This window comes from Centropristis striata, chromosome 21 (assembly GCF_030273125.1).
Source record: "Centropristis striata isolate RG_2023a ecotype Rhode Island chromosome 21, C.striata_1.0, whole genome shotgun sequence".
NCBI classification, from domain to species: Eukaryota; Metazoa; Chordata; class Actinopteri; order Perciformes; family Serranidae; genus Centropristis; species Centropristis striata.
Genome location: NC_081537.1, coordinates 34,045,112 through 34,072,421, shown reverse-complemented (window position 1 = coordinate 34,072,421; position 27,310 = coordinate 34,045,112). Strand labels below are relative to the sequence as shown.

The following is a 27,310-nucleotide window of genomic DNA, read 5'->3' as shown; positions in this document are numbered from 1 at the left end:
CATCATCGCCAGAGTGTAGAGGGAGAGAAAAAACTGTCAAAAAATAAATTTGAAAACTGCGCTCCAGGCCGCAAATTCCACTCTACAGAAATAATTTATACATAGAAACGTAGGAAAATTAGTCTTCTCCCTCACAATCCTCTGGTAAAGCTGTCAGAGTTATAGTTTGGGCGTAGGACGCACAGATGATCCACCAACACCACCAACAGCCTCATTGGCTCCCATATTAAAAACACAGGAAGATTTCTGAAAAAGGGAGATGTAACTGTTTTTTTAGATCGCTCTAACAAAGCTATTTTTTCGTTTTTCTGAAAAAAAAAATCACATGTAGACGTTCAGGAAGAACTCAGGACGCTCAAAGTGAAGTCGGATCAATAATAGGTATTATGGTTTTACCAAAAATGCTTTCTGTTCGAGGCCAGAAATTCCAGTCTGTCCACCTCTGCTGTCACTGTTCAGGAACATTCAGGTGGCAGCTCTGATTGCTTTGATCTTTGATGTGATTACAGTTACAGAAACACACACACAAACGTGCACGTAAGCACGCACACTCATCACACATGCTTCAAACACACGCATGCACGCGCGTGCACACACACACAGCCACACAGGTAACTTTATGCGATTTTCGCTACACACACACACAAATCCATGCGTAAGTGTGCACACTCCTCCAGATACACGTTTCACACACACACACACACACATATTTTGAGGTTAAAGGGCATAGTTTGAAATCTCTGAAGAATCTCATCATAGTGTACACACACCGGCAGTAGCCCCCGTTGCCCTTTCAGAATTTCCCCAGAGTAAATTTTTTTAGTTAGGTTTATTGGACAGTTTAATAAAAGTTACAAATTTCACAGTAAGCAGAAATACAACAGAAATTATTTTCAAGCTTCAAAGTAAAAGTTTAGTTTTGCCGGCCATAATTCAAGCCATATGACTGGATGCAGCTCCGCCTCCTGACTTGACTGACAGGTCTTTTAATGCGATTAATACCAAAGAAAAGCATTTATTTATTTATTCAAATATTGAAAGCTTTTTGTTGCTTTGAGATGTTAACATTAGCTAAATGAAATGCTAACATTAGCTAAAAACACTACCGACCAATCCACTGTTGTTGTCATCAAACCACCAACACAAAGGCCAGCTCTGATTGGCTGTCTGTCCAAGGAGGATTGTCACAATAAGAGACTGATTTGTTTTAAAGTATTTAAAAACATGACAGAGCTGTAGAAACAAATCAGCAAATCCAGTATTAAGATCAGTGCAGGAGGATTAAAAACACTCAGTGGTTTTTCTGTGACACCAGAAATACCTTCAAAATAAAAGAAACAGACAAAATACACAGCTTCCTGCAGGGCTGCAGCTCCATCTGGTGGAATTGCAACAGCACTGGGCGCCAAAACCTCCAAAAACAGCTGTTGTTGTTGTTGTAATGAAAACTCAAACGGGAATTCAGAAGTGTTGGGAAATATAGTTCAAGTACAGCCTGATCCAGAAGGAGGGTTTCTGATAACTCTAATTCATTTTATTTAATAGGGCGCCTTTCAAGGCACTCAAGGTCGCCTACTGTGGAGTATGTTAACCCTGAAATCAGGGGAACTCTGGGTTTCCCGTTCCAGAAAGGGAGGAAACTTAAACTCTGTGTTTAAAGTCTGAGTTGCCATGGTTACTGGCTCTGAGAACCTAACCTGCTCCTTCAACAAACTCTTGAGTTTCTCTCAATCTCACATCCTGTTTGGATATTACTTTGTTACTCAAGGACTGTGTCAGGAAAACGCTTTTATGGACGTCTGTCATGTCTTTGAACCCTCCACTCTGACTCTGGCTCTTTTCACACTCTGCAGATCAATATGCAGGTATAAAAACCCTCATCTTTTCCTTGAAATCATGTACTTGGTACCCTGATAGTTTCCTTATGGAACGTAAATGTTTTTCCTCACAATCCGTAATTTATCTCAACAACATTCTCCAAATAAACTAAATTCAAAGCTGCAACCGTGTTGCTGTTTTTCTATTAATATCTTCCTACTCACCGTACGTTCGCAGGAGGATTTACACAATTTGTTGCCATGGTGAATCGTAATATCGTGGCTCCATTAATGCTGCCTAATCCTGACTATTAGAGGTGCATGCACTTAACACAGAGAGAACCTACTACCTAGATGATCAAACTAACTCACTTCAGCTTTTCTGGAACCAGAATCTCAGTTTCCCATCTGAGGGTAAATCAACAAAGTGGTCAGGGATAAACTCAGAGTTTGTTGAACCTTCTACCTGGAACGGAGCTAACCCCTGGTAACAGAAACACCTCAAACACACCCACTGAGTCCAACAGCATGCTAACACGCTAACAATGACAATGCTAACATGCTAATTATGACAATAATTATATGCTAACAATGACAATGCTAACATGCTAACAATGACAATGCTAACATGCTAATTTTGACAATAATTATATGCTAACAATGACAATGCTAACATGCTAATTATGACAATAATTATATGCTAACAATGACAATGATAACATGCTAACAATGACAATGCTAACATGCTGATGTCTGTAGTTTAGAGTCAGCGTACATTTGTATTTTACGTGAGTAATTCCATGTCCTTGTACTTAATCTTTCACTCCATCTCCGAGGTAATTATTGTACTTGTACTTTCTATTGCACTGCATTTATTAAAAAACATTAGCTACTTTGTACATTAAAACTATGACATGATGCAGTACTAGTAGTAGTATTCTACTAATACATCAGATACTTTATGTACTACCAGTAGTACTGTTGTACTAATATGCTAAAATACTACATGTGTTCATTAGGGATAAAAACAGAATTTAATATTTTATAATTAACAATGATTACTTTTACTTTTGATAATCAAAGTACTTTTTTCTGATTAAAACTTTTATTATCGATTACTTTTAAAAACTTTTTTGAATAAAAACAGTGTGGCCGGCAGTGTGTTTGAGGTGTTTGAACACACACACACACACACACACACACACACAAAACCTAGAACCTGCTGCTCATGTAAACCAGCTGTGGTCCCCTGACTGTACTACAGACGTGCCTCACACACACTGTGGCCCTGTGGCGCCCTCTACAGGTGGCTGTGTTCGTGTTGCTGCAGCAGCTTCAGGATGGAGGGGAACATCTCTTCAGGAGCGTCCAGGCCCCAGATAAAGTCCAGATGGTCCCAGTGTTCAATGTGCTTATGGAAGACCAGGTTTGAGACCTGCAGGGAGACAGGAAGAGACATAGTCCAGATGGATTTCAGAATAAAGGCCTTCTATAAGAAGTGAGGAGCATTTATGGGTACAAGTCAGGAACCGGCCTACTTTACTTATTTCAAGGGTGCTGAGTCCAAAAAAAATGGTTCCCAAGCGAAATTTTGAGTTTTTGACCTTCTAATTTGCATATCAAAATGGCGGCCAAATTGCCCATCTTGCTCAGTCGTTGGACCATTTTCCCAAAGATTTATTGTAAGTAGGCAATCAAGATGAGGAAATTAAGTTTCTGGATCTATAGTCTAGAGTCAGAGCAAGGATATAGTGGAGGCTCAGTGTCTTTATATATATATATATATATATATATATATATATGCAAAATACCAACTTTTAAGGTGAAATTAAGCATTATTTGTGTGGTTTTTTTAAGGCCGACATAAATATTCAATCAATATCACTTTTAAATGTTCCAGTTGGTATTTTGCATATATATATACATAAAAAAGACACTGAGCCTCCACTATATTCTTGCTCTGACCCTAGACTATAGATCCAGAAACTTAATTTCCTCATCTTGATTGCCTACTTACAAAAAAACTAAGGGGTGACATTTGATAAACAAATTAGAAGGTCAAAAACTCAAAATTTCGCTTGGGAACCATTTTTGGGGACTCAGCACCCTTAAAATAAGTAAAGTAGGCCGGTTCCTGACATGTACCCATAAATGCTCCTCACTTTCACTTTTTGGACAATTCCATCTAGACTAACACAGACTTTACTTTACTGCATTGATTTTACAGCAGACTACTTTTTTCGGTGTGCTGATGTCCACCATAGCATACCACCATGGCACACTGTTAAATCTTCGCCATACTTATTATTATTATTATTCAATTTCTAGCCAATTTTTGATGAGGTACTTCAAGCAGTGGCGGTTCTACCCAGGGGCCTCCAGGGGCCACTGCCCCGTGAAGAAGCCTTTGGCTCCTGCTGTGGCCCCTGTGTCTAATTCATAATAAAATGACCAATTTATAACAATGAACAATGGAACAATTCTAACCTTTTTTTGTTCAAACAATATCTCATTGTACACAAAAGAACCCAGAATGTTACATTGTATAACTCCATTGAGTCTTATAGGGCTATTTTGTCATTTTGTGTCTTTTTTTGGTAATTTTGTGTCTTTTTTTTTGGTAATTTTGTGTCTTTTTTGTCATTTTTATGTCTTCTGTGTGGTTTTTTTGGTTATTCTGTCTTCTCATTTTGTGACTTTTTTGGTCATTTTGTGTCTTTTTCAAGACATTCAAAGATTTTGAATGCTTAAATATCATCTTTGCCATTTTTTCATGTGCTAATGTGCCCCTCTGATTAAACACTGGCCCCTCCTTGGCCCCCACAGTAAAACTGGTCTAGAACCACCACTGACTTCAAGGTACATAAGCATAAAGGTGCAAAAGAGTTATTATATATATTAGTATATTATGACCAAAAGATAAATGAAAACCTGTGGAATGATGTGCTATGTATTTTCTGCCTTGTGTTTTTGTAAAATGCACCAATATCTGTGCTAAAATGTCCCATTGTTAATAACTGGAGAATGACAGGAATAGAGCTCAAACTCCTCACTTTGGGGCTAAACTTTAACATAGAACAATGATTAAAAGATTGAATGGGCCAAATGGGCATTGTGATCATACACTTGTTTCTGTTTATGTGCTGCTATTTTCAGTGTTTCAGGGTTTATAATGGGTGTGCATTCTATGGACTGTTCAAAGCTAGAGTGGCTGGGAAATTAGATATATAGACTAATGTTAACTGGAACCAGATATTTCTAAAAGAAAACAGAAAAAGACCTTGATCTAGCTCACATTTCTTCTACTACAGACATGAAACCTACACCAACATGTTCAGCAGAGACTTCTTTCTGATAATACTAATATTTAGTTGTTAGGGCCAGTGTTGGGTAATTTGCTAAAAATGAGTAATTAATCACAATTACTAGTTACTTCAGTAAAAACTAATTTTATTACTCTCTATGGAAGAAATATCCTATCTTTATTCAAGAGCGTAGATTTTCAGTTTGAGAGCATGATTTTATTCCTTTTCAGTGAAACGGCTCCTTCTCGTGCTCAGATTTATTCTCCTCATGCTCACATTTTCTGTTCGCACTCAGATTTCTGTTGCTTTCTTTTAAAATGTTTGCTTGAACTCAAAAATCACATGCTTGTCCTCACATTTCTTCTTCTTGGACACAAACATTTCGCTCGCACTCAAAATTGTCCTGTGATCAGATCTAAAGTCCACAAGCTCAAATCTAAAGTCTGCGCTCTCAAAACTTTTGTGCTCGCATTCAGAACAAGCACATCCCCTCAGGTTGAGGTAACTGCTCAGACTGAACGATGTCCCGCCCCTGTGATTATAATAGTGTGTTCACCGACCAATAGGGAGACAGCTAGATTGTGGACCAATCAAATGACGGATGCCGTGTCTTGGGTGCGTTCCTTCGGCCATTTTGATCGCTCCTTAGGGGCGGGTAATATATCGTCTGTTTGTAAAACTGCTTCTCTCTTAAAATTCACCAATTTACCATATTAGCCAGCTATTTGAATCGTCACCTATTTAAGACACCAGCATATTTATATATAATTAATCTTATCCTATTGGCTGGTGAAACACACTATTGTAAGTGCAGGAAGTCCTAGTTGGTTTATGTAGTTTTACCAACGTTACTGAACATCAGAAAGTAATCAACTATTACTAATACTCGTTACAGCTAAAGGTTACAGGGTTAGAAATGGCATGACTTAGTAAAAATATTAGTGTTAGATATTGTGTGACCCTCTAATGCTGGCCAAGTCACCACTGCAGTCAGCAAAGGCAGGATGAATCAGGCCTTCAAAATGAAAAAGCCCAAAATACACAATACAATGGAATCTTGGGAAGGACCTTGTTTTTTTAGAAACGAGGACTCAAAGTGACAAGTAGTCCCGGCGAAACAGTGATGTGTTCTTGAAGCAGTGAGTAGTTTAGTTGAATAAAAGCCTGAGAGGTAACTGTGTCCTAACAGGAAACCCAGGACGAGGCTGATTTTCAAAGTAAAATCCCCACAAAGTATCTATCTTAGGCAGTTAAGGATGTAGTTGTATTGAAAAACTGGCACACCAACAAAATTTCTATGGGAAATGTTGTCTACTCATTCCCCTGTACTCTTTGGTATTCTAGTACTCTGCCGTAGTACTTATACAGCTACTTCTCTACTGATACTAGTAAACCGGTACCACATCTCTTTTGTCACGTGAACCAATCAGAAGCCTGCTGTAGTTCCTCTGATGTCCACCAGGTGCTGCTGTGATTATTATCTGTGACCTCTGACCTCTCACCTGAGTGAGGAGTATAGCCATGTCTTCGGGGTCGGCCAAGGTGTCCATTCCCCCTGAAAACAGCGCAGTGGGGACCTTCATGTCCTGGACCTTGTACTCAGGGGGCGTGGTCTGAGGACGTGACAGACAGAAGAACAGGTGAGAGAGGGACCTTCACCTCTACCTACAGGAACGACTCTGATCTGTGCAGGTGAGTCTTACCTGGTTGTAGTGTTTCATGTTTCCTAATTTTCCAAAGTCAAACGCCATCAGTTTTCCTCCGTGAACCCCCTGGAAACGATGACACGCGTCAGACGCTCATGGTCCCCGCAATGCATGATGGGACAGAGGGTCCTCACAAGTACAAACAGACACGTGTTGGGTGTGTGTGTGTGTGTTACCTGGGCCCAGTGGATCATGTTCTGGACTGAGGTCCCCGCAGGACAGTGTTCAGTGTAGACTGGAATTCGAGTCTGGAAACAAAACAAGTCAATTTAACAAAATATTTGATGCTATTTTAATCAATTAGCATGTTGATTAAATATTAAATTAGTTTAATGTTGACCAATATTGTGTATGACTAATTGATTCGTTAATGTAAAACGCACCACGTTGAGGTTTGTGACGTCGAAGCCACAGAGGATGAAGAACAGGTTTCCACACAGCAACTCTCCCAGAACCAGCTTCGCACACACGTTCTCAGAAAACCACTCGATCATCTTACTCTGAGGCATGAAGTCCCGCTTACCGAATACCTCCTGATGGAGACAACCAATCAATCAACACCTCATCAATATGTCATCAGTAGCGGTCATGTGATAGAAGCTTATCAGCAGGTCATGTGATCATTGTACGGTGGCTTGTTGGCAGGTCGTTGTATGATAACTCGTTAGCTGGTCATGTGATGATAACTCGTTAGCTGGTCATGTGATGATAACTCGTTAGCTGGTCATGTGATGATAACTCGTTAGCTGGTCATGTGATGATAACTCGTTAGCTGGTCATGTGATGATAACTCGTTAGCTGGTCATGTGATGATGAATTGTGAGCAGGTCATGTGACAATGACTCAGCAGGACTCGTTACCCAGATGAGGAACTCGGGCATGAAGGTCAGCTTGGTCATGGCGCTGGAGGTGAATTGGACGGTTGCCACGGGAGCCAAACCAATGAACATCTTGATCTTACTGGCCAGTTCAGGCAATGTGGAGAACGCTATGAATGCTGGGAAATGACAGGCAGAGACATCAGTTACTATAATTATTGTAGTCATGGAAGCTAATTGATGAAGTAATTGATTAATTAATTAATTGTTACCTATGGTGGTCCCCTGAGAGTGTCCGATGTAGTAGATCTGGTCCTGACCCGACACCTTCAGGACGTGGTTTACAACAGCTGGGAGATCCTTCAGAGCCAACTCATCATAACTACACACACACACACACACACACACACACACACACACACACAGGTGATGTCATGATGTCAGGTGTTATGATGTCAGTGTGGGAACTTAACTGTAGGTTCTATAAAAACGTCTTTTTCTTGGTTCAAACCTTTACTGAACCATCGTGCAGTTTTACAGAGAAAAACAATGATGAATGAACGGCATAACATTACTGAAAACTTCTTTGGTTTTGTTTTTACTGACTTCTTCTCCTAAACCAACACTAACTCTTGACCTTTGACTCTAGAGTAGAACGCTACTGCCACCTTGTGGTCTGTACGAGTCACTGTACACAGTCATTTAACTTTGGTAAACAGAAATGAAATGAATGAATGTAAATATTTTATCCCTCTTTTAACCTTTTTAACTAAATGTATTACATATGAATTACTCATCAATTAACTATTAAATGAATAACCATATCATTGAAATGAAGATGCAACAGTCAGGTCATGTCAGGTGTTATGATGTCAGGTCATGTCAGGTGTTATGATGTCAGGTCATGTCAGGTGTTGTGATGTCATGTCATGTCAGGTGTTATGATGTCAGGTGTTATGATGTCAGGTGTTGTGAGTCCTGTGATCAGGTGAGGTTACCTGAAGCTCCAGAACTCGTCCTGGTCCGGTGAGAGCGTGCGGTGTTTCCTGGACCAGGTGTTTCCGCGGCTGTTTCCGATCCAGACGTCATATCCGGCGTCTGCGAGCACGTAGCCCAGACTGGAGTTTGGCGGGTTGGTGATCCAGTTACTGCCTGCCGCCAGCAGGCCGTGCTGCAGGAAGACCGCTGGCCTCACACCTGGACACACACACACCAAACACACAGGTAGAGTGAATACTGAAGTCTATGAAGATCAACTTTCTTGAAGTCACAGAATGATATAAACTATTTAATAAAAAAACAACATTTGAAGTTGATATATCATTTCATGTTAAATCATAGATTGAACAGAAACTGAACAGAAGGCGCTTTGTTAGCAGACTGAAGTTTCTGGTGACCCGAATAATATTATTTCAGATTTTTCTTCACTTAGTTGCCTTTAAATAAGGTCTGTTGGTTTTTATGGACACATAGTGCGGCGTGTCATCAGCGTATAGACGGAGAGAGAGATTGTAAAGCATGTGAATACAGAAAAGAAGAAGACCGAGGACAGAGCCCTGAGGTACTCCATAGTTCATGATGACAGTAGATGATGTCAGGTTACAAACAGAGACTGTAAGCATCAGGAGATGAACCACTCCAGAACCAGACTGAAACTCCTAAGCTGTCTTTCAGACAACAAATGGAGACACAGTGATGAGGGAGAAGCAGGAACTGATACTGAGTATTAATGTTCTCATCTAACAGATCTATAACTCTTCTGTAGTCTGTAAATATGATTAAGACAGATATGATGATATACTATAAATCAGAACATCAAAACCCGCCAAATGACTTGTTTCACTGTCACAATTTGATCAATTCGGTCCTCACATTTGGAAAGTCTGGCCATAAGATTACATTTTTTTATTCACATTAAAGTTAGCAGATGGCTAAACAGGAAGTAGAAGTCTTTAGTGTGGTGCTCCATGGGCCCATAGATGCAGAAGATAAGGAAGAAGAACTTTTATTGTGCAGCTTTCGTAGGAATGAACAGAGCCCTGCCTCTCACACTGGATCAGCCCTCTTTATACGAGTTATAGATGAAACCTGTAGAATCTGACCTGAGGTCTGTTTGAGTCCGTGAGGGATCCTGTTGACGGTCAGGATGTAGCCGTCCTCCGTCAGGACCTCGTGTTCCTCTGCAGGGTAACCCCAGTACCTGATGATCTCCGTCTGACACACACACACACACACACACACACACATTGACAAAAACACATTAATAATATGATTGCAAAGATGGGCAGAGCGATATCAATTCTAAGAAGACATGCAACTTTTATGAATCCAAACATCTTGAAAACAGAAATCATACTAAATAATACTATCACATCTCGACTATTGCCCAGCAGTCGAATGCCACTGGAGACATGTTAAATAAACTACAATGTATACAGAATAGAGCTGCCGCACAATACTAAAGTGTGACTACAGGACAAATATTATCTCTATGCACAAGGAACTTAATTGGTTATTGGTCAAAGACAGACTATTGTACTCACTGTTTATTGTTATTAGAAACATATCAGTCCTAAAAGCACCTTTTATTTTGTTTAAAAACCTTGCTTTTAGTGCAGAGAGTCATAAATATATCACCAGACATGCAGCTGTAGGAAACTTTACATTACCTAAAGCAAGATCTAACGCCATCAAGAACACGTTTCTGTTTAGAGGTATGAAAGAATGGAATTCACTGCCTAAAAATATCAAACACACTACTAACATAAAGCAGTTCAAAATATTAATAAAACAGTATTTATCAAAATAAGAAAACATGGTATATTTATATGTATGTAGTATATTTCTATAGATATATGTGTTATTATAATGTATATGCTGTAGAACGAAGGTGTATATACAACATATGTATTATGTGTTAGTAGATTTTGTAATGATGTATACATATATGTAGAAATGTGTGTAATATGGATTAATATGTGAATAATTTTTGTTTTGTTTTATTATGTTTTGTGTTTTTAACTGTATATTTGATAGTGTTGGAGCCCAGGAAGAATAGCTGTGGCTTTGCTGCAGCTAATGGGGATCTAAATAATAAACTAAACTAAACACACACAGAGTTCACTCTCACTTCCTGTCTTTTATTTTACAGTTTTGTAATCAGACTCGTGCATGGGATAAAAATACAGTGCTGATGACACAATGGAAACACAGACATGTGAGCAGCAGCAGAGTTCAACTGTTTAACTTTAGATTTAAAAAACTTTAAATACCTCAGATTATTACTGAACAATGTAGTGACACCAACACAGGCAGAGAAGAAGAAGAGGTGACACTTAAGATGCATTTAACCTCCAAAACCTTCAACCCATTAAAAGTATGTTTTCTTTAAAAAAAATCGCCAAAAATCTGTTTACCGTACAGAGAAACTGTGAAAACAGGCATTATCGTCTGACTTTGAACCTTCTGACAGTTCTTGATTGGATCATCAGTTATGAATGTTTCCATTAGAAAAAGCAACCAAAACAAAGCTTAAAATTGTGATATTCCTGTCAAAATCACTTTATTCTACATGTCTCATTTAAAACGTGTCTTAAAAACCAGCGTCTGCACTAACGAGATGATAAATCAGCTCCTCAGAGACACTGTGAAGCCTTGATTGATTCTGCTGAGGCTGGAAACATGACAATTGTTCAATATGTTTAATATGTGGAGACAACTTTCCCCCGACACACTTCACACTTGATAAAGTGTTTTATATATAAATTCCATTTCATTCATTTTCTTTATTTATGAAAATGATTTATCAAAGATATTAAACTTAGGTTTTTTCTTCTCATTATAATTATTATTCTCCATAAAAACATGTTTGAGTTGCTCCCTCTTCTAGCCATGATTGTGCTGTTTCCATAGGCTGCAGGTGGCAGCCTAGGCACTTATGTGTTGTGTGTATATATATATATATATATATATATATATGTGTGTGACCAAATTTGGGAAAACCCTTGAGAAAATGAGGTGGTAGGCATTTTAGGTGTGTGCTGAATCCATTCCTGCAGGATGTCAAGTTGTAAAAGTTATGGTTTAGTCATAATTATTGATTAACTAGCATAATGGCTGATTAAACGCCCAATATTAGAAATTTTCCAGTTGGTTGGTTTTTGGGTCCCTGGTGTCCCTTCATCCTGCAGGGATCAAATAAACTATATAGTTTAGGTGAAAATTGTGGTAAAATGTGTGTAACTTATGGTTTAAAGATGTTGGATGTCCCTTAACAATGATACCAAACAACCATATATAATATATTCACAAACTGGAAAATTATAGCCATTTCTAACATTGGGCGATTAATCAATCATTATCCTAATTAATCAATAATTATGACTAAACTGTAACTGTTACAGCTTGGCATCCAGCAGAAATGGATTCAGCACAAAAAAATACTATAAGAACAACCAAGGAAACACTTTTAGCCCAACATGTTGACAGGGTTTCAGAATTCTGAAGTTACAGCCCTGTCTATATATATATATATATATATATATATATATACATACATATATATATATATATATATATATATATCAACTTAACAACTTAAATGCTGCAGGGGGCCACTATGTTTCATGTTCACTACCACAGGGCCACATATAGGAGCATCACTAACCAGATATGATGAAACTGACATTTTAAATATGTTTACAGTGCAGTAACTTAACATATTTCATGCTCTAATGCATGTTTAACAGTATAAATAGGAATACAAAAGGTTTGAAGCTAATAAAAAATAACCACTTACTGTAATTACTTTTTCAGTGCAAGAACAGCAGACCAACATTAATTACAAGAAGTAATTTTGTGCATTTTTACACTGCACTTTTAAGATTTCATGCTCAGATGCATGTAGTTGTACTGAGGGCCACTTCAGGTGAGGCTGAGGGCCGTATGTGGCCCCCGGGCCTCCAGTTGCCCATCCCTGCTCTATATAAACATCTCCTGAAACTGTTTCTATGGTAAATGTAAGTCGCTTTGGATAAAAGCGTCTGCTAAATGGCTAAATGTAAATGTAAATGTGTGTGTTTGTTTCTCAGGAAACTCACGATGTTCATGTGTACTTCAGGGTCCAGGGCCAGCGCTGGTTTATCAGAGTGACCAGGTCGTCTGGGGGGGGACGGCCCGCTGAGGACCAGACCAGAGACCAGCAACACACACACCACCAGGCACAGCATCATCTGACACACACACACACACACACACACACACACACACACACACAGAGGTTATCATTAGAGACTTTACGACGCTGTAACTTCCCCACCCTCTGACAGTGTCCTCAAACACAACTGAACCTGAAACAGCTTCGGTCACATGACTGATAAAAGTTTCAATTAAAAGGGAAGTGACATCATAAACTAGAAAAAATCAGGTTAACATGCATGTTGTCCGTGACCCCCACTCACTGAACACAATCTCACACGCACAGTTCAGATCACCCAAAAAAGAAACAAAATGACCAAAAAAAGGAAACAAAATGACCAAAAAAGACACGAATGGACCACAAAATGACCAGAAAAGACACAAATTGAGCAAAAAAGACACAAAATGACCCAAAAAAGAAACAAAATTACCAAAAAGACACAGAATGACTAAAAAAAAAGACACAAAATATCCAAAAATAGGAAACAAAATGACCAAAAAAGACACAAAATGATCAAAAAAAGACACAAATTGACCACAAAATGATAAAAAAAAAAGACACAAAATGACCAAAAAAAAGACATTAAGTGACCAAAAAGACTAAAACACATTAACACATGGACACTTTAACACAGTGGAGACAGAGCTGACTTCCTAAATGATTTGGTGACCCCCAGAAATCATCTCGCGACCCCAATTGGGGTCCCGACCCCAAGGTTGAGAACAGCTGCTCTACAGAACTTTCACAAGACATGGGAGGACTTTATTGGATTAACCCCCTGAGCCCCCCCCTTCCCTCTTATGTTGTCACTTCCTGTCTGTTTGTGTCTTATCTTCCTTTTATTCCATTTTATTATCATTATGTATTTATTTATTTTTCTATTTTTTATTTTATACTTTTCTCTTGTATGGTTATCTTCATATTCATTTATTTGTTTTTTTTTCTATTTGTTTTTTTTTGTATATTTTGACTATATAACTTTGGTGTTTTCATGTATTTTGTACTTGCCTAGTCTATGGGTGTATTGGAGAAACTGATATATCTATATATACTATATCCAAGGAAAATCCAATAAAAATAATTTTGAAAAAAAAAAAGGGGAAGTGACATCATCAGTCACATGATTTGCTCCCAACATTCATTCAGGTGTAAAGTTCAGACGCTGCAGCAGGGAGAGGCTCATTCAGAACATCTCATACAAACAAATCAGACACTTTATGACTTCTTAAATTCTGCTGATCTATAAAACAGTATAATATTTTATGTACGTAATGTATTGTCTGTGAGCTTTATCTGTGGCTGCAGCCCTTTAAATGTTGTTTCTCACTACACTCACACAACAATCAGCAGGAAGAATCACTTTGTTTTCTGTTTAGATTTATTCCCAAATAGAAAAAGATTTTCTTTTAATTTAAATCCATCTTGTAACTTTTTAAAACTTGTTTACACTTCACATCTTTTTTATTACAGTTGCTAACATAAAAGCAGTGATATGAGAAAGGGAACAGAGCTCTGAGGGTTTTACAGAAGTGATCTGATCACTGAGTAGAGAAGCTAAAACACATTACTGACAGTTTGGACTTTGATCAGCTGATATTAGCTTGAGGTCAGAGGTCACAGAATGAGTCACCACTAAACTCCTTCTTCTGTCACAACTTCAGCGTGTTGGACTCAAGTGTTGCAGCAGCTCATACACATGTTTACACATGTTTACACATGTTTACAGATGTTTACAGATGTTGTGACAGACTGAGTGGGCTCTGTTCTTTTAGAATAAATAAATATATAAATGTGTTTTTAATGTCTGAAGGAAGTTCATTAACTCAGATCATGTGAAGCTGCAGAGTGAAAGCAGTCTTTCAGCCTCAGAGACTCTCTGCTTTGTTTCTGTGATCATCAGATCAGAAGTGGAAATATTTTAGCATCATTTCACTGTTACCAAAGTTACAAGTTTACACTTTTTAAAAACACTTCAATTCTCATGTTTGGACCAGGTTTCCAGCCCTTTTTCTGCCTGTTTCTGTCTCATTTTTCTTGCACCTTTATGCACCTTAATATCAAGTTTTCAACCTGTTTCAAACTATTAGAAACAAACAGTTTAATCTCTTTTGTGTCACATAAATATCCAGATTTCATCTTCACCCAGATGTTCAGCCTGTTTCTCTCTGCTTTATGTTTGCTTTATTTGCATCTTTGTGTCAAATAATTATCAAATTTTCAGACAGTTTCAAACAGTTAGAAGTCAACTGCTCTTTAGAGCCAAATTTACACAGATTCTTCTCTTTTTAACCAATGTTCAGCCTGTTTAAAGCCTGGTGATGATTCTTCTTTGTGCTGAATCAACTTTCTGTCTGTTTTTTCAGCCTGTGTTGTCATCTGTTTCTGATCTTCGGCCTCATTTTCTTTACTTCTTTCTTTCCACATGTCCATCTATTTTGACATGGTCGGCCCAATTCTTCTTCTGGTTTTCTGCCTGTTTATTGTCACCTTTACATCCAGTTTTCAGCCTGTTTCTCTATAGTCTGAAGGCCTGATGTTACCCTCACCTCCCGCCTGTTTCCGCCTGGCTCTGGTCCCAGAGATCCAGTTTCTCCAGTTCTACGACTGTTATCATCTTTATGTTACAACCTGTTCTTAAGCATCTCTTTGTGCCAAATTTGTATTAAATTGTATTACATATTTAACAAGCCTGTTTGAAACTGTTAGCTGATTATTAGCTCATTTTTTCACATTTACTTATAATTTTTTTTACATTTTCAGCCCTAGTTCAGCCTGACTCTGATCCTCTACACAGGTTTTTAATAATAATAATAATAATGCATCAGTTTTATATAGCGCTTTTCAAAATACACAAAGACGCTTTTAAACAGGTTTGAACTTCCTCTGAGCCAAAGTTACATCAACTTTCCTTCTCTATTTTACAGCCTGTTTCCAGCCTGATCAGCTGACTGTGCAGCCTGCTTTACAACCGTTTACAGATTTTTTCCCTTATATTTTATGCCAAATGATCTTCATGTTCATGTTCTTTAGTGAGACATAAACATTAGGATGTTTCTGTTTTTGTTTCCAGTTTGTTACAGCTGTTATTCATTTATAGTTCATATTTAATATAGATGAAAACATATAAAGTTGTAATAAACGCCGTTAGCAGAAACAGCCGGAAGTCATTAGAGTCGTTAATAAAGCGTTATGAACACGTTATTAAGAGTCACTCACCGGTTTGCAGCTCTCTGATCAACTGAACTTTCTGATCAGCTGACTGTTTTTAACCAGCGGTGACGTCAGAAGGCGTCCCTCTCTGTGATTGGTCAGATTCAAGTCTCCGTTATCATTATGATGATTAACTGTTTGTTGGCCGCTGATCAATAACAGAATGTTCTCCCTCTGATCGAATCAACACGGACCGGAAACAGAAACCTGGAAAAAAGACCGGAAACAGAAACCTAAAGAAAGAGACCGGAAACGACCGCGTACGATCTGTCCCAAAAATAAAAATTTAAAAATGAAAAATGCAAATGCATTCATCACAACAAAAATAATTAACTCCATAAAATAAACACTTAAAAAAACCTTCAGAACAAAAGCACCGCATTGTGAGTTAAAATTATGAACTTAAATGACACAAAAACTAAAAAATTCTAAATATTATTTATATAAACACATCAACATACCGTATATTATTTTTATATTTCTTACTATTTTTAATTCTGTTTTATTTTTTATCAAATTTAATTGATTTAGCTTTCTGCACTTTCATTGATTTATTTTATTGCTAATATATTTAATTATATTTTATATGACCTTAATATTTACTCTTTACTGTTGTTCTTTATTTGAGCCTCTCAGTGAAAATATTTTACGATTGTACTTGTATAACTGAAGCGATGAGATGTCTTTAATCTAACAGTACTTTAAATAATAATAATAATAATAATAATAAACAATAAACAAACAAAAGAAAACAACATACATTAAAAGGAAGGAGAGGAGAAATAATTTTATTTTGAAGTATATTCAGTTCATTTGACTGTTGATTTTTTTTAAAAACGATAATGTTGATAAATGTTTTACTCTGTTTCAAACAGTGGCTGAAATCAAATCAACAGTGCACACATGAATAGTTCTTCACTGCTTTACTGCTTGATCATATTGCCTTTTTATGTTCCTTATTGAAAATTGCTTGTACTTCTTTGACTTCTTTTCCCCATTGTTCTGTTGCTTTTTATGTCTGGTCCTTCGTTTTTTTATTCTTGTTATTTTAATTGCCCTATCTTTTCAAAAACGTGTTGCGAATTAGCACTTGTGCTAAAACACTAAACAATGCATCTGGTCTCTCCAATGCTATTGCTATGTCAATATCAAATAAACACTAAATAAATAAATAAATGTTTTTTTCTTTGGAATTAATTTGGAGGAAATAAGACATGTATTGTGAAAATCTCCGCCGGATGTGTTATTTCTGGTAACTTGATCCCGGGATAGTTTTTGTTGTCCATCTAGTTTCAGCTGTTTGGTAACTCCGGAGGCGTGTTTAACTTCCTGCTGCAGCAGCAGGAGACATGCCGGTACCGAGCCGTTAACCGGTCATAACCGCTCATAACGCCGCTGTGACCGTTAGCCCGGCTGCTGGTTCCGTGCTAGAAGATGTCCCGGGTCCTGATAGTCGGAGCGGGCCTGACGGGCAGCTTGTGCGCATGTCTGCTGAGGAGAGAGCTGCAGAGCAAAGTGCACATAGAGGTGTGGGACAAGGCGAGGGGCGCAGGTGAGCCTCGGTCACAAATAAACTCACTAATTAATATTCATAATAATTCATAATAATTTAATATTCATAATAATTCATAATAGTTTAATATGCAGCGCAGACCTGAACACACACTCTGTATCAGCAGGAGCCTTTCTGTCTTTAACTCGGCTTCAAAATAATGTATAAAGATTTATTCAACAACATTTCATATTATACAGGGTTTAAAACTGTGAGCAACACTTAAAAACAGTATCTAGACCAGGGGTCTCAAACCTGCGGCCCGCGGGCCAATTGCGGCCCTCATAATGATATTATGTGGCCCTCACATTGATATGAAAGTTTAATGTGAGTTTTATAGGTATGGTACTTTACCGTGTTGTGTGGGGAAGGTCCCTTTAACTACTTTTTTGGTAATTTTGTGTCTTTTTTTTTGTGGTAATTTTGTGTCTTTTTTAAAATAATTTTGTCTCTTTTTAAAAAAATTATTGTGTGTTTTTAAAATAATTTTGTGTCTTTTTTCGTAATATTTTGTATAGGCCTATATATATATTGTAATTCTGTGTATTTTTTGGTAATTTTGTGTCTTTTTAAAGTCATTTAGTGTTTTTTCAGTCTTTTTTTTGATTATTTTGTGTCTTTCTTAAGTAATTTAGTTTTTTTCTGTCATTTTGTGTCTTTTTTTGGTTATTTGGATACTGTCTCCAGCGGCCCCCAGGTAATTAGAGTTTGAGACCCCTGATCTAGAGTATATTGCACCTGTTTTATCTTATTTGCCTAAAACATGCAGGTAAGCTGCAGAAAGAAGTGTGTGTTGGTGACTAGGGCTGGGCGATATATCCATATAAAAGATATATCCATATATTTTTAAATGTGATATGGAGTTAGACCATATCACATATATCAATATAGTTTAAAAAGTGTCCCTTCCTTTATATATAAATGCTGCCCTTACTAGAGTTTGTCATATTTAGTTATTTTGTAATGTTCCTTATTATGTTCTTATATAAATATAAATATTTCTGGCCATATTATGCTCTAATATGGCTAATAGCTAACAGACTATAATTGACCCATTTTAAGCATTTTTTTAGGCATAATAAAATTTGACCATTTTTGACAGAAATAGACAAATTATAGTATTAAGTATAGAATATTTTCTGGACGTCCCCTAACTTGGTAATTTGATGCTATTTTCTGACAAATAGTTGTTGAGCCGTGAGTGGTGGGATTGGAACCAGTGACCTCTGTGGTAACAGCAGGTTTCCTCCCCTCTAGACCACAGACCACCAGATATAATATATATATATAATAGTGTTGTTCAGCTAGCTTAGGACAAAGTTACCACCAGTGGCCTATTCTATTTCATAGGTTATTTTATTTAAGATGTTTTTTTTATTTAAATGTGCACTTTATGGTGTTTTGATTTTTTTTTAAAAGATACAGTATTTATGTTCACTTAAATAAACGGTTTCAATGTCATATTTGGCTTTGACTGAACATTTGCTCTCACTTTGCAATAAAAATATTGGGATATATATGGTATATCAATATTCAGCCTAAATATATTGGGAACTGACTTCTGGTCCATGTGGCCCAGCCCTAGTGGGGACGTCCACACACACATTAGGGACAACACGGCGAGGGGCTCAGTGGCTCTGCAGTGGTGTCACTCACTAACTTGATTTTTTAAAATGTCACTTTTTAAAGCAACCTTGCAGCCCACAAGTCTTGTTTCTGGCTGGAAATTAAAGGTGAGACCACCAGTAAAATAGCAGGAAACCAGTATTGAGTTTCTTCTACCAGATAAATCTGATTCAGTTCAAATATATTATATATACATACTATATTATATACCTCTGATGAGGAGAGAGATATGGTGACGTTCAGATTTTGGTGAAGCCACGGTTCTGTCAGATCTTCATTCAGAAATCCTACAGTTAATTTATTTCCAAGCTCATAGTCTCAGTAAGAATCACACAGCAGAACAAATCAGAGACTCAACTCCACTCTATAAAGCTGACCTAAATATAGTTTGAGCTGTTTATGTCCTGTGGTCTGCTTCAACCCTTGTATCCTGTCAATGAATTAGAGCTGAGGCCAGCGTTAAAACATTTACATTATTCTGAAGAAGTTTTGTTTGGTGTTTAGATTTATTGCTGAATTGAAGAACGTTTCCTTTTAATTCAAAATGCACGACCTCACTATTCCTCTAACACAATATGAACTCTTTAAATCCTTAGTGGAGACCTGAACCTGTCCCTCTGTCTGTCTGTCTGTCTGTCTGTCTCTCTGTCTGTCTGTCTGTCTGTCTGTCTGTCTGTCTGTCTGTCTGTCTGTCTGTCTGTCTGTCTGTCTCTCAGGTGGCAGGATGTCCACCAGTCGTCCTCCAGACTCTCTGTCTCACTCAGCTGACCTCGGAGCTCAGTACGTCACCGCCACGTCTGCCTACGCTCAATCTCACCACAGGTACACACACACCTGTCTCACCACAGGTACACACACACCTGTCTCACCACAGGTACACACACACCTGTCTCACCACAGGTACACACACACCTGTCTCACCACAGGTACACACACACACCTGTCTCACCACAGGTACACACACCTGTCTCACCACAGGTACACACACACACCTGTCTCACCACAGGTACACACACACCTGTCTCACCACAGGTACACACACACCTGTCTCACCACAGGTACACACACACCTGTCTCACCACAGGTACACACACACCTGTCTCACCACAGGTACACACACACCTGTCTCACCACAGGTACACACACACCTGTCTCACCACAGGTACACACACACCTGTCTCACCACAGGTACACACACACCTGTCTCACCACAGGTACACACACACACCTGTCTCACCACAGGTACACACACCTGTCTCACCACAGGTACACACACACCTGTCTCACCACAGGTACACACACACACCTGTCTCACCACAGGTACACACACACCTGTCTCACCACAGGTACACACACACCTGTCTCACCACAGCTACACACGCACCTGTCTCACCACAGGTACACACGCACCTGTCTCACCACAGGTACACACACACCTGTCTCACCACAGGTACACACACACACCTGTCTCACCACAGGTACACACACACCTGTCTCACCACAGGTACACACACACCTGTCTCACCACAGGTACACACACCTGTCTCACCACAGGTACACACACACCTGTCTCACCACAGGTACACACACACCTGTCTCACCACAGGTACACACACACACCTGTCTCACCACAGGTACACACACACCTGTCTCACCACAGGTACACGCACACACACCTCACCACAGGTACACACACACACACACACCTCACCACAGGTACACACACACCTGTCTCACCACAGGTACACACACACCTGTCTCACCACAGGTACACACACACACACACACACACACCTGTCTCACCACAGGTACACACACACACCTGTCTCACCACAGGTACACACACACACCTGTCTCACCACAGGTACACACACACCTGTCTCACCACAGGTACACACACCTGTCTCACCACAGGTACACACACCTGTCTCACCACAGGTACACACACACCTGTCTCACCACAGATACACACACCTGTCTCACCACAGGTACACACACACCTGTCTCACCACAGGTACACACACACACCTGTCTCACCACAGGTACACACACACCTGTCTCACCACAGGTACACACACACACACCTCACCACAGGTACACACACACCTGTCTCACCACAGGTACACACACACACACACCTCACCACAGGTACACACACACCTGTCTCACCACAGGTACACACACACCTGTCTCACCACAGGTACACACACACACCTGTCTCACCACAGGTACACACACACCTGTCTCACCACAGGTACACACACACCTGTCTCACCACAGGTACACACACACACCTGTCTCACCACAGGTACACACACACACGCACCTGTCTCACCACAGGTAAACACACACCTGTCTCACCACAGGTACACACACACCTGTCTCACCACAGGTACACACACACACCTGTCTCACCACAGGTACACACACACCTGTCTCACCACAGGTACACACACACCTCTCTCACCACAGGTACACACACACCTCTCTCACCACAGGTACACACACACCTGTCTCACCACAGGTACACACACACACACCTGTCTCACCACAGGTACACACACACCTCTCTCACCACAGGTACACACACACCTGTCTCACCACAGGTACACACACACACCTGTCTCACCACAGGTACACACACACCTCTCTCACCACAGGTACACACACACCTGTCTCACCACAGGTACACACACACACACCTGTCTCACCACAGGTACACACACACCTGTCTCACCACAGGTACACACACACACACACCTGTCTCACCACAGGTACACACACACACCTGTCTCACCACAGGTACACACACACCTGTCTCACCACAGGTACACACACACCTGTCTCACCACAGGTACACACACCTGTCTCACCACAGGTACACACACACCTGTCTCACCACAGGTACACACACACCTGTCTCACCACAGGTACACACACACCTGCTGCAAAACAGCTGTCTTTTTGAAAATATTCTTGCCAGCCTGACTCAGAGCTCTTATTGTGACACTTCCTCTCAGCTTTACTCAGAGCTCTTATTGTGACACTCCTGTCAGCCTTACTCAGAGCTCTTATTGTGACACTTCCTGTCAGCTTTACTCAGAGCTCTTATTGTGACACTTCCTGCCAGCTTTACTCAGAACTCTTATTGTGACACTTCCTGTCAGCCTTACTCAGAGCTCTTATTGTGACACTTCCTGTCAGCCTTACTCAGAGCTTTTATTGTGACACTTGCTGTCAGCTTTACTCAGAGCTCTTATTGTGACACTTCCTGTCAGCTTTACTCAGAGCTCTTATTGTGACACTTCCTGTCAGCTTTACTCAGAGCTCTTATTGTGACACTTCCTGACAGCCTTACTCAGAGCTCTTATTGTGACACTTCCTGTCAGCTTTACTCAGAGCTCTTATTGTGACACTTCCTGACAGCCTTACTCAGAACTCTTATTGTGACACTTCCTGTCAGCCTTACTCAGAGCTCTTATTGTGACAATTCCTGTGAGCCTTACTCAGAGCTCTTATTGTGACAATTCCTGTGAGCCTTACTCAGAGCTCTTATGACGACACTTCCTGCAAACTGTACTGTGAGCTTTTATTGTGACACTCCCTGACAGCCTTACTCAGAGCTCTTATGACATTTACACTGAATGGGAGGAGACAGTAGTGCTAGGTAACAGATAGATCTTTTTCTTGCAGCCTGTACTCAGAGCTCTTTTTCTTGCAGCCTGTACTCAGAGCTCTTTTTCTTGCAGCCTGTACTCAGAGCTCTTTTTCTTGCAGCCTGTACTCAGAGCTCTTTTTCTTGCAGCCTGTACTCAGAGCTCTTTTTCTTGCAGCCTGTACTCAGAGTTCTTTTTCCTGCAGCCTGTACTCAGAGCTCTTTTTCTTGCAGCCTGTACTCAGAGCTCTTTTTTTTGCAGCCTGTACTCAGAGCTCTTTTTCTTGCAGCCTGTACTCAGAGCTCTTTTTCTTGCAGCCTGTACTCAGAGCTCTTTTTCTTGCAGCCTGTACTCAGAGCTTCAGTCCTGTGGCGTGCTACAACCTCTGGACGCTCCGATTGAAGGACTGAAACACAAAGATGGCAGCAAAGACTACATGACGCCACTGGGCATGGGCAGTCTGGTCAAACACTTCCTGTCTCAGTCAGGTACGCACTTTTTTTTTACAAATGAATGATCATACACGCACAATTATTAATAGACATTGAACAAAATAGAACATAAACTTGTTAAACGGAGAGCACAAGTTACAAGTGGTGGTGGGGCTTAAATGTTCTGTCTCTATAGAACTCACGGTGCCGTCTTATAATGACACAGAAGTACAATTATTAGATAATTTGGGATACAATGCCAGGTGGATATAGGGTTGTTTAGACACTGATTTATCCAGTTTATTGTAAAAGTATTGTCAGGATTCACTAGAGCTCATAATCACAGACTGTTTTCACATAAAGAGCAGTTTATCTGAGCTGCTGCTGGTTTGCTCATTAACAAACAAAAAGGAAGCAGGTCCACGCTTTAATGTCTGACTGACTGTCTGTCTGTCTGCCTGTCTCTATCTCTGTCTCAGGAGCTGATTTGTCCCTGGAGCGTCATGTGACCGGCGTGTTCCTGCGTGGTGCATCATGGGAGGTCCAGAGGACGGCGGGGGACAGCGAGCTGTTTGACGCCGTGGTCCTGACGATGCCGGTCCCTCAGATCCTGCAGCTGCAGGGAGACCTGGGACGCCGTGAGTCACGTCTCACTTCTCAACTCTGAGTCACTAAGTATCTGAGGTTATCTGACTGTTTAAGTTACTTTAAAGCAGGGGTGTCAAACTCTGGCCCGCGGGCCAGATTTGGCCCGCAGTGTAATTTTATTTGGCCCGCGAGGCAATACCAAATTATTATCTTATTATTGTACTATAAAAGCTGACCCGCCGGTATTATACGGCGCATTTACCGCTAATACTACAAATCCCACAATGCCCTGCTGCTGTTTTGGCGCGTCAATCAGGACAGGACCCAGAAACGCTCCTCTGTGACAGTCGTCATAGCAACCTCCAGCTAGAGCTGTCTCCCAGCTACCCCTTCCCAAAAATGGAGAAAAGAAAGGCAGAATTTATTAACCTGTTGAAAAAGTTTATTTTGATATTTAAATCAGAAGGATGCAAATAGAAAAGAGGCATACGATTTTTATTTAATTTTTATTTAATAAATGAATGACATTGATGTGTTTTTTATTTGAAATTAGATTTTGCATGTCTGCACTATTTAGTTATATATTGTATGTTTATAAGCGTTGCTGGTTCCATATTTAATGTTAAAGCAAAACATGTTTGGTAAATATTAAAAGGTTTATTTGTTCAATGTTGGCCCGCGATTTTATTCAAGTTTTACATTTTGGCCCATTGTGTATTTGAGTTTGACACCCCTGGTTTAAAGCCACAGAAATTGTAAATACTCCAGTAAACCACAACAGCTTAAGTTTCTACTGTAGTAAAGTAGTTGTGTAGAAGTACTTGGTTACATTCCAGCAGAGAGACTGAGAGATTCTGCTGATGAAACTAACCTGCAGTGAGTCAGTTTGACCACCGGGGGGCAGCGCTGCTCTGCTTTACTTCTACTGATCAGTGATGATGGAAACATGTTCAACATGAATTAAGAGAGACACTACAGGAATTAGTTAATTAATAAAATAATAATAGCTACTTTATTTATTGCACCATTCAAAACTCCTGACATTGAAGTCTTCACAAATAAATAAATAAATACAGTCAACAAGAAAAGATAAAAGACAACAACAGATAAAATGTATATCGTGAAAAGAGATTATCTAATACATAAAACAGGAATGATATCATCAATATTACTGACATCACCACAGATATGAAAAAAACATGTTTACCTACTAAATTTCACAGAAAATTACTCGTCAGACACAAACAAACAAATTGAAGAAAAATAAACAAAATCTATAAACTGACTAGACACAGAAGATGAAACATTTCTCTGGGCTTTTACTTTGACAAGGCTGCTTCCACACACACACACACACACACACACACACACACACACACAGGATCAATACACTTCCTTTGGTGGTAAATCTCTTCCTGCTCTCTGATTGGTCGATGGTTAAACACACTCGTCTTAAAAGCTGCAGAACTTTCTGTGTGTGTGTGTGTGTGTGTGTGTGTGTGTGTGTGTGTGTGTGTCTAGATGATGATGCTGATGATGTAATTTTCTGCTCATCTCATTGGCCGACAGAGGACAGCGCCCATTTCCTCCCTGCCGACACACACACACACACACACACACACACACACACACACACACACACACACACACACACACACAGTGTGTCTAATAATAACCTGTGTGTGTCTGCAGGATGTGAATCACGTTTTTATTCTGCAGATACATTTAATAAAAATCATGAAAAACAGAGAAGAACATGAAGTGACACACAAACGGTTCAAACAGAAACCGAACAAGAAAAATGATAATAAAGGCAAAAGACATTTTAACGTTCAGAGACCAAATCAAAGCAAAAGATTAGAATTTAAAAATATAAAATATAAAAATGCAAAACAAAATAAGATATAATAGTAAAATAGATATGGGTGAAATAAACAATAAAAGACAGACTAAAATAAATAGAATCAAATAATAAAAAGATAAAAATGACAACATATAAATAACAATAATATTAGTCGTAATAAATTTGTATTTCAAATAAAAGATAAAAGTAAAAATAAGGTTAAATAGATAAAGAGACAAAAAAGAAACAAAGACAGATGGATCAAAGACCACTGTCTGTCTGTCTGTCTGTCTCTAAGTGCTGTCTGTCTGTCTCTCAGAGCTGTCTGTCTGTCTGTCTCTCAGTGCTGTCTGTCTGTCTCTCAGTGCTGTCTGTCTGTCTGTCTCTCAGAGCTGTCTGTCTGTCTGTCTCTTAGTGCTGTCTGTCTGTCTGTCTCTTAGTGCTGTCTGTCTGTCTCTCAGTGCTGTCTGTCTGTCTGTCTGTCTGTCTGTCTCTTAGTGCTGTCTGTCTGTCTCTCAGTGCTGTCTGTCTGTCTGTCTGTCTGTCTGTCTGTCTGTCTGTCTGTCTGTCTCTTAGTGCTGTCTGTCTGTCTCTCAGTGCTGTCTGTCTGTCTGTCTGTCTGTCTGTCTCTCAGTGCTGTCTGTCTGTCTGTCTGTCTGTCTCTCAGTGCTGTCTGTCTGTCTCTTAGTGCTGTCTGTCTGTCTCTTAGTGCTGTCTGTCTGTCTCTCAGTGCTGTCTGTCTGTCTGTCTGTCTGTCTGTCTGTCTGTCTGTCTGTCTCTCAGCGCTGTCTGTCTGTCTGTCTGTCTGTCTCTCAGTGCTGTCTGTCTGTCTCTTAGTGCTGTCTGTCTGTCTCTCAGTGCTGTCTGTCTGTCTCTCAGTGCTGTCTGTCTGTCTCTTAGTGCTGTCTGTCTGTCTCTCAGTGCTGTCTGTCTGTCTGTCTGTCTCTCAGTGCTGTCTGTCTGTCTCTTAGTGCTGTCTGTCTGTCTCTCAGTGCTGTCTGTCTGTCTCTCAGTGCTGTCTGTCTGTCTGTCTGTCTCTCAGTGCTGTCTGTCTGTCTCTTAGTGCTGTCTGTCTGTCTCTCAGTGCTGTCTGTCTGTCTGTCTGTCTCTCAGTGCTGTCTGTCTGTCTGTCTCTCAGTGCTGTCTGTCTGTCTCTTAGTGCTGTCTGTCTGTCTCTCAGTGCTGTCTGTCTGTCTCTCAGTGCTGTCTGTCTGTTTCTTAGTGCTGTCTGTCTGTCTCTCAGTGCTGTCTGTCTGTCTCTTAGTGCTGTCTGTCTGTCTCTCAGTGCTGTCTGTCTGTCTGTCTGTCTGTCTCTCAGTGCTGTCTGTCTGTCTCTTAGTGCTGTCTGTCTGTCTCTTAGTGCTGTCTGTCTGTCTCTCAGTGCTGTCTGTCTGTCTGTCTGTCTCTCAGTGCTGTCTGTCTGTCTCTTAGTGCTGTCTGTCTGTCTCTCAGTGCTGTCTGACTGTCTCTTAGTGCTGTCTGTCTGTCTCTCAGTGCTGTCTGTCTGTCTGTCTCTCAGTGCTGTCTGTCTGTCTGTCTCTCAGTGCTGTCTGTCTGTCTC

At 39.8% G+C, this 27,310-nt stretch overlaps 2 protein-coding genes across 2 annotated transcripts in view; one reads left to right on the top strand and one right to left on the bottom strand.

The window, feature by feature from the left end:
- Window positions 1-815: 815 nt before the first annotated feature.
- On the bottom strand, window positions 816-16,264 carry lipf (lipase, gastric). The gene is made up of 11 exons (XM_059325047.1): window positions 16,060-16,264; window positions 12,746-12,877; window positions 9,749-9,860; window positions 8,645-8,843; window positions 7,919-8,028; window positions 7,689-7,825; window positions 7,212-7,361; window positions 7,005-7,076; window positions 6,826-6,894; window positions 6,625-6,735; window positions 816-3,252 (listed from the first exon to the last, which is right to left on the bottom strand). The coding sequence occupies exons 2-11, from the start codon at window positions 12,875-12,877 to the stop codon at window positions 3,118-3,120; spliced, it is 1,227 nt and encodes a 408-aa protein (XP_059181030.1). The 5' UTR covers window positions 16,060-16,264; the 3' UTR covers window positions 816-3,117.
- Window positions 16,265-17,350: 1,086 nt separating this feature from the next.
- The window catches only part of rnls (renalase, FAD-dependent amine oxidase), a 14,312-nt gene continuing 4,352 nt past the window's right edge, over window positions 17,351-27,310 (top strand). The window contains exons 1-4 of the mRNA XM_059324833.1: window positions 17,351-17,605; window positions 19,948-20,053; window positions 23,233-23,375; window positions 23,798-23,956. Of these exons, the coding sequence (XP_059180816.1) occupies window positions 17,488-17,605; window positions 19,948-20,053; window positions 23,233-23,375; window positions 23,798-23,956 (526 nt within the window). The 5' untranslated portion in view covers window positions 17,351-17,487. The remainder of the gene's footprint in view (window positions 17,606-19,947; window positions 20,054-23,232; window positions 23,376-23,797; window positions 23,957-27,310) is intronic.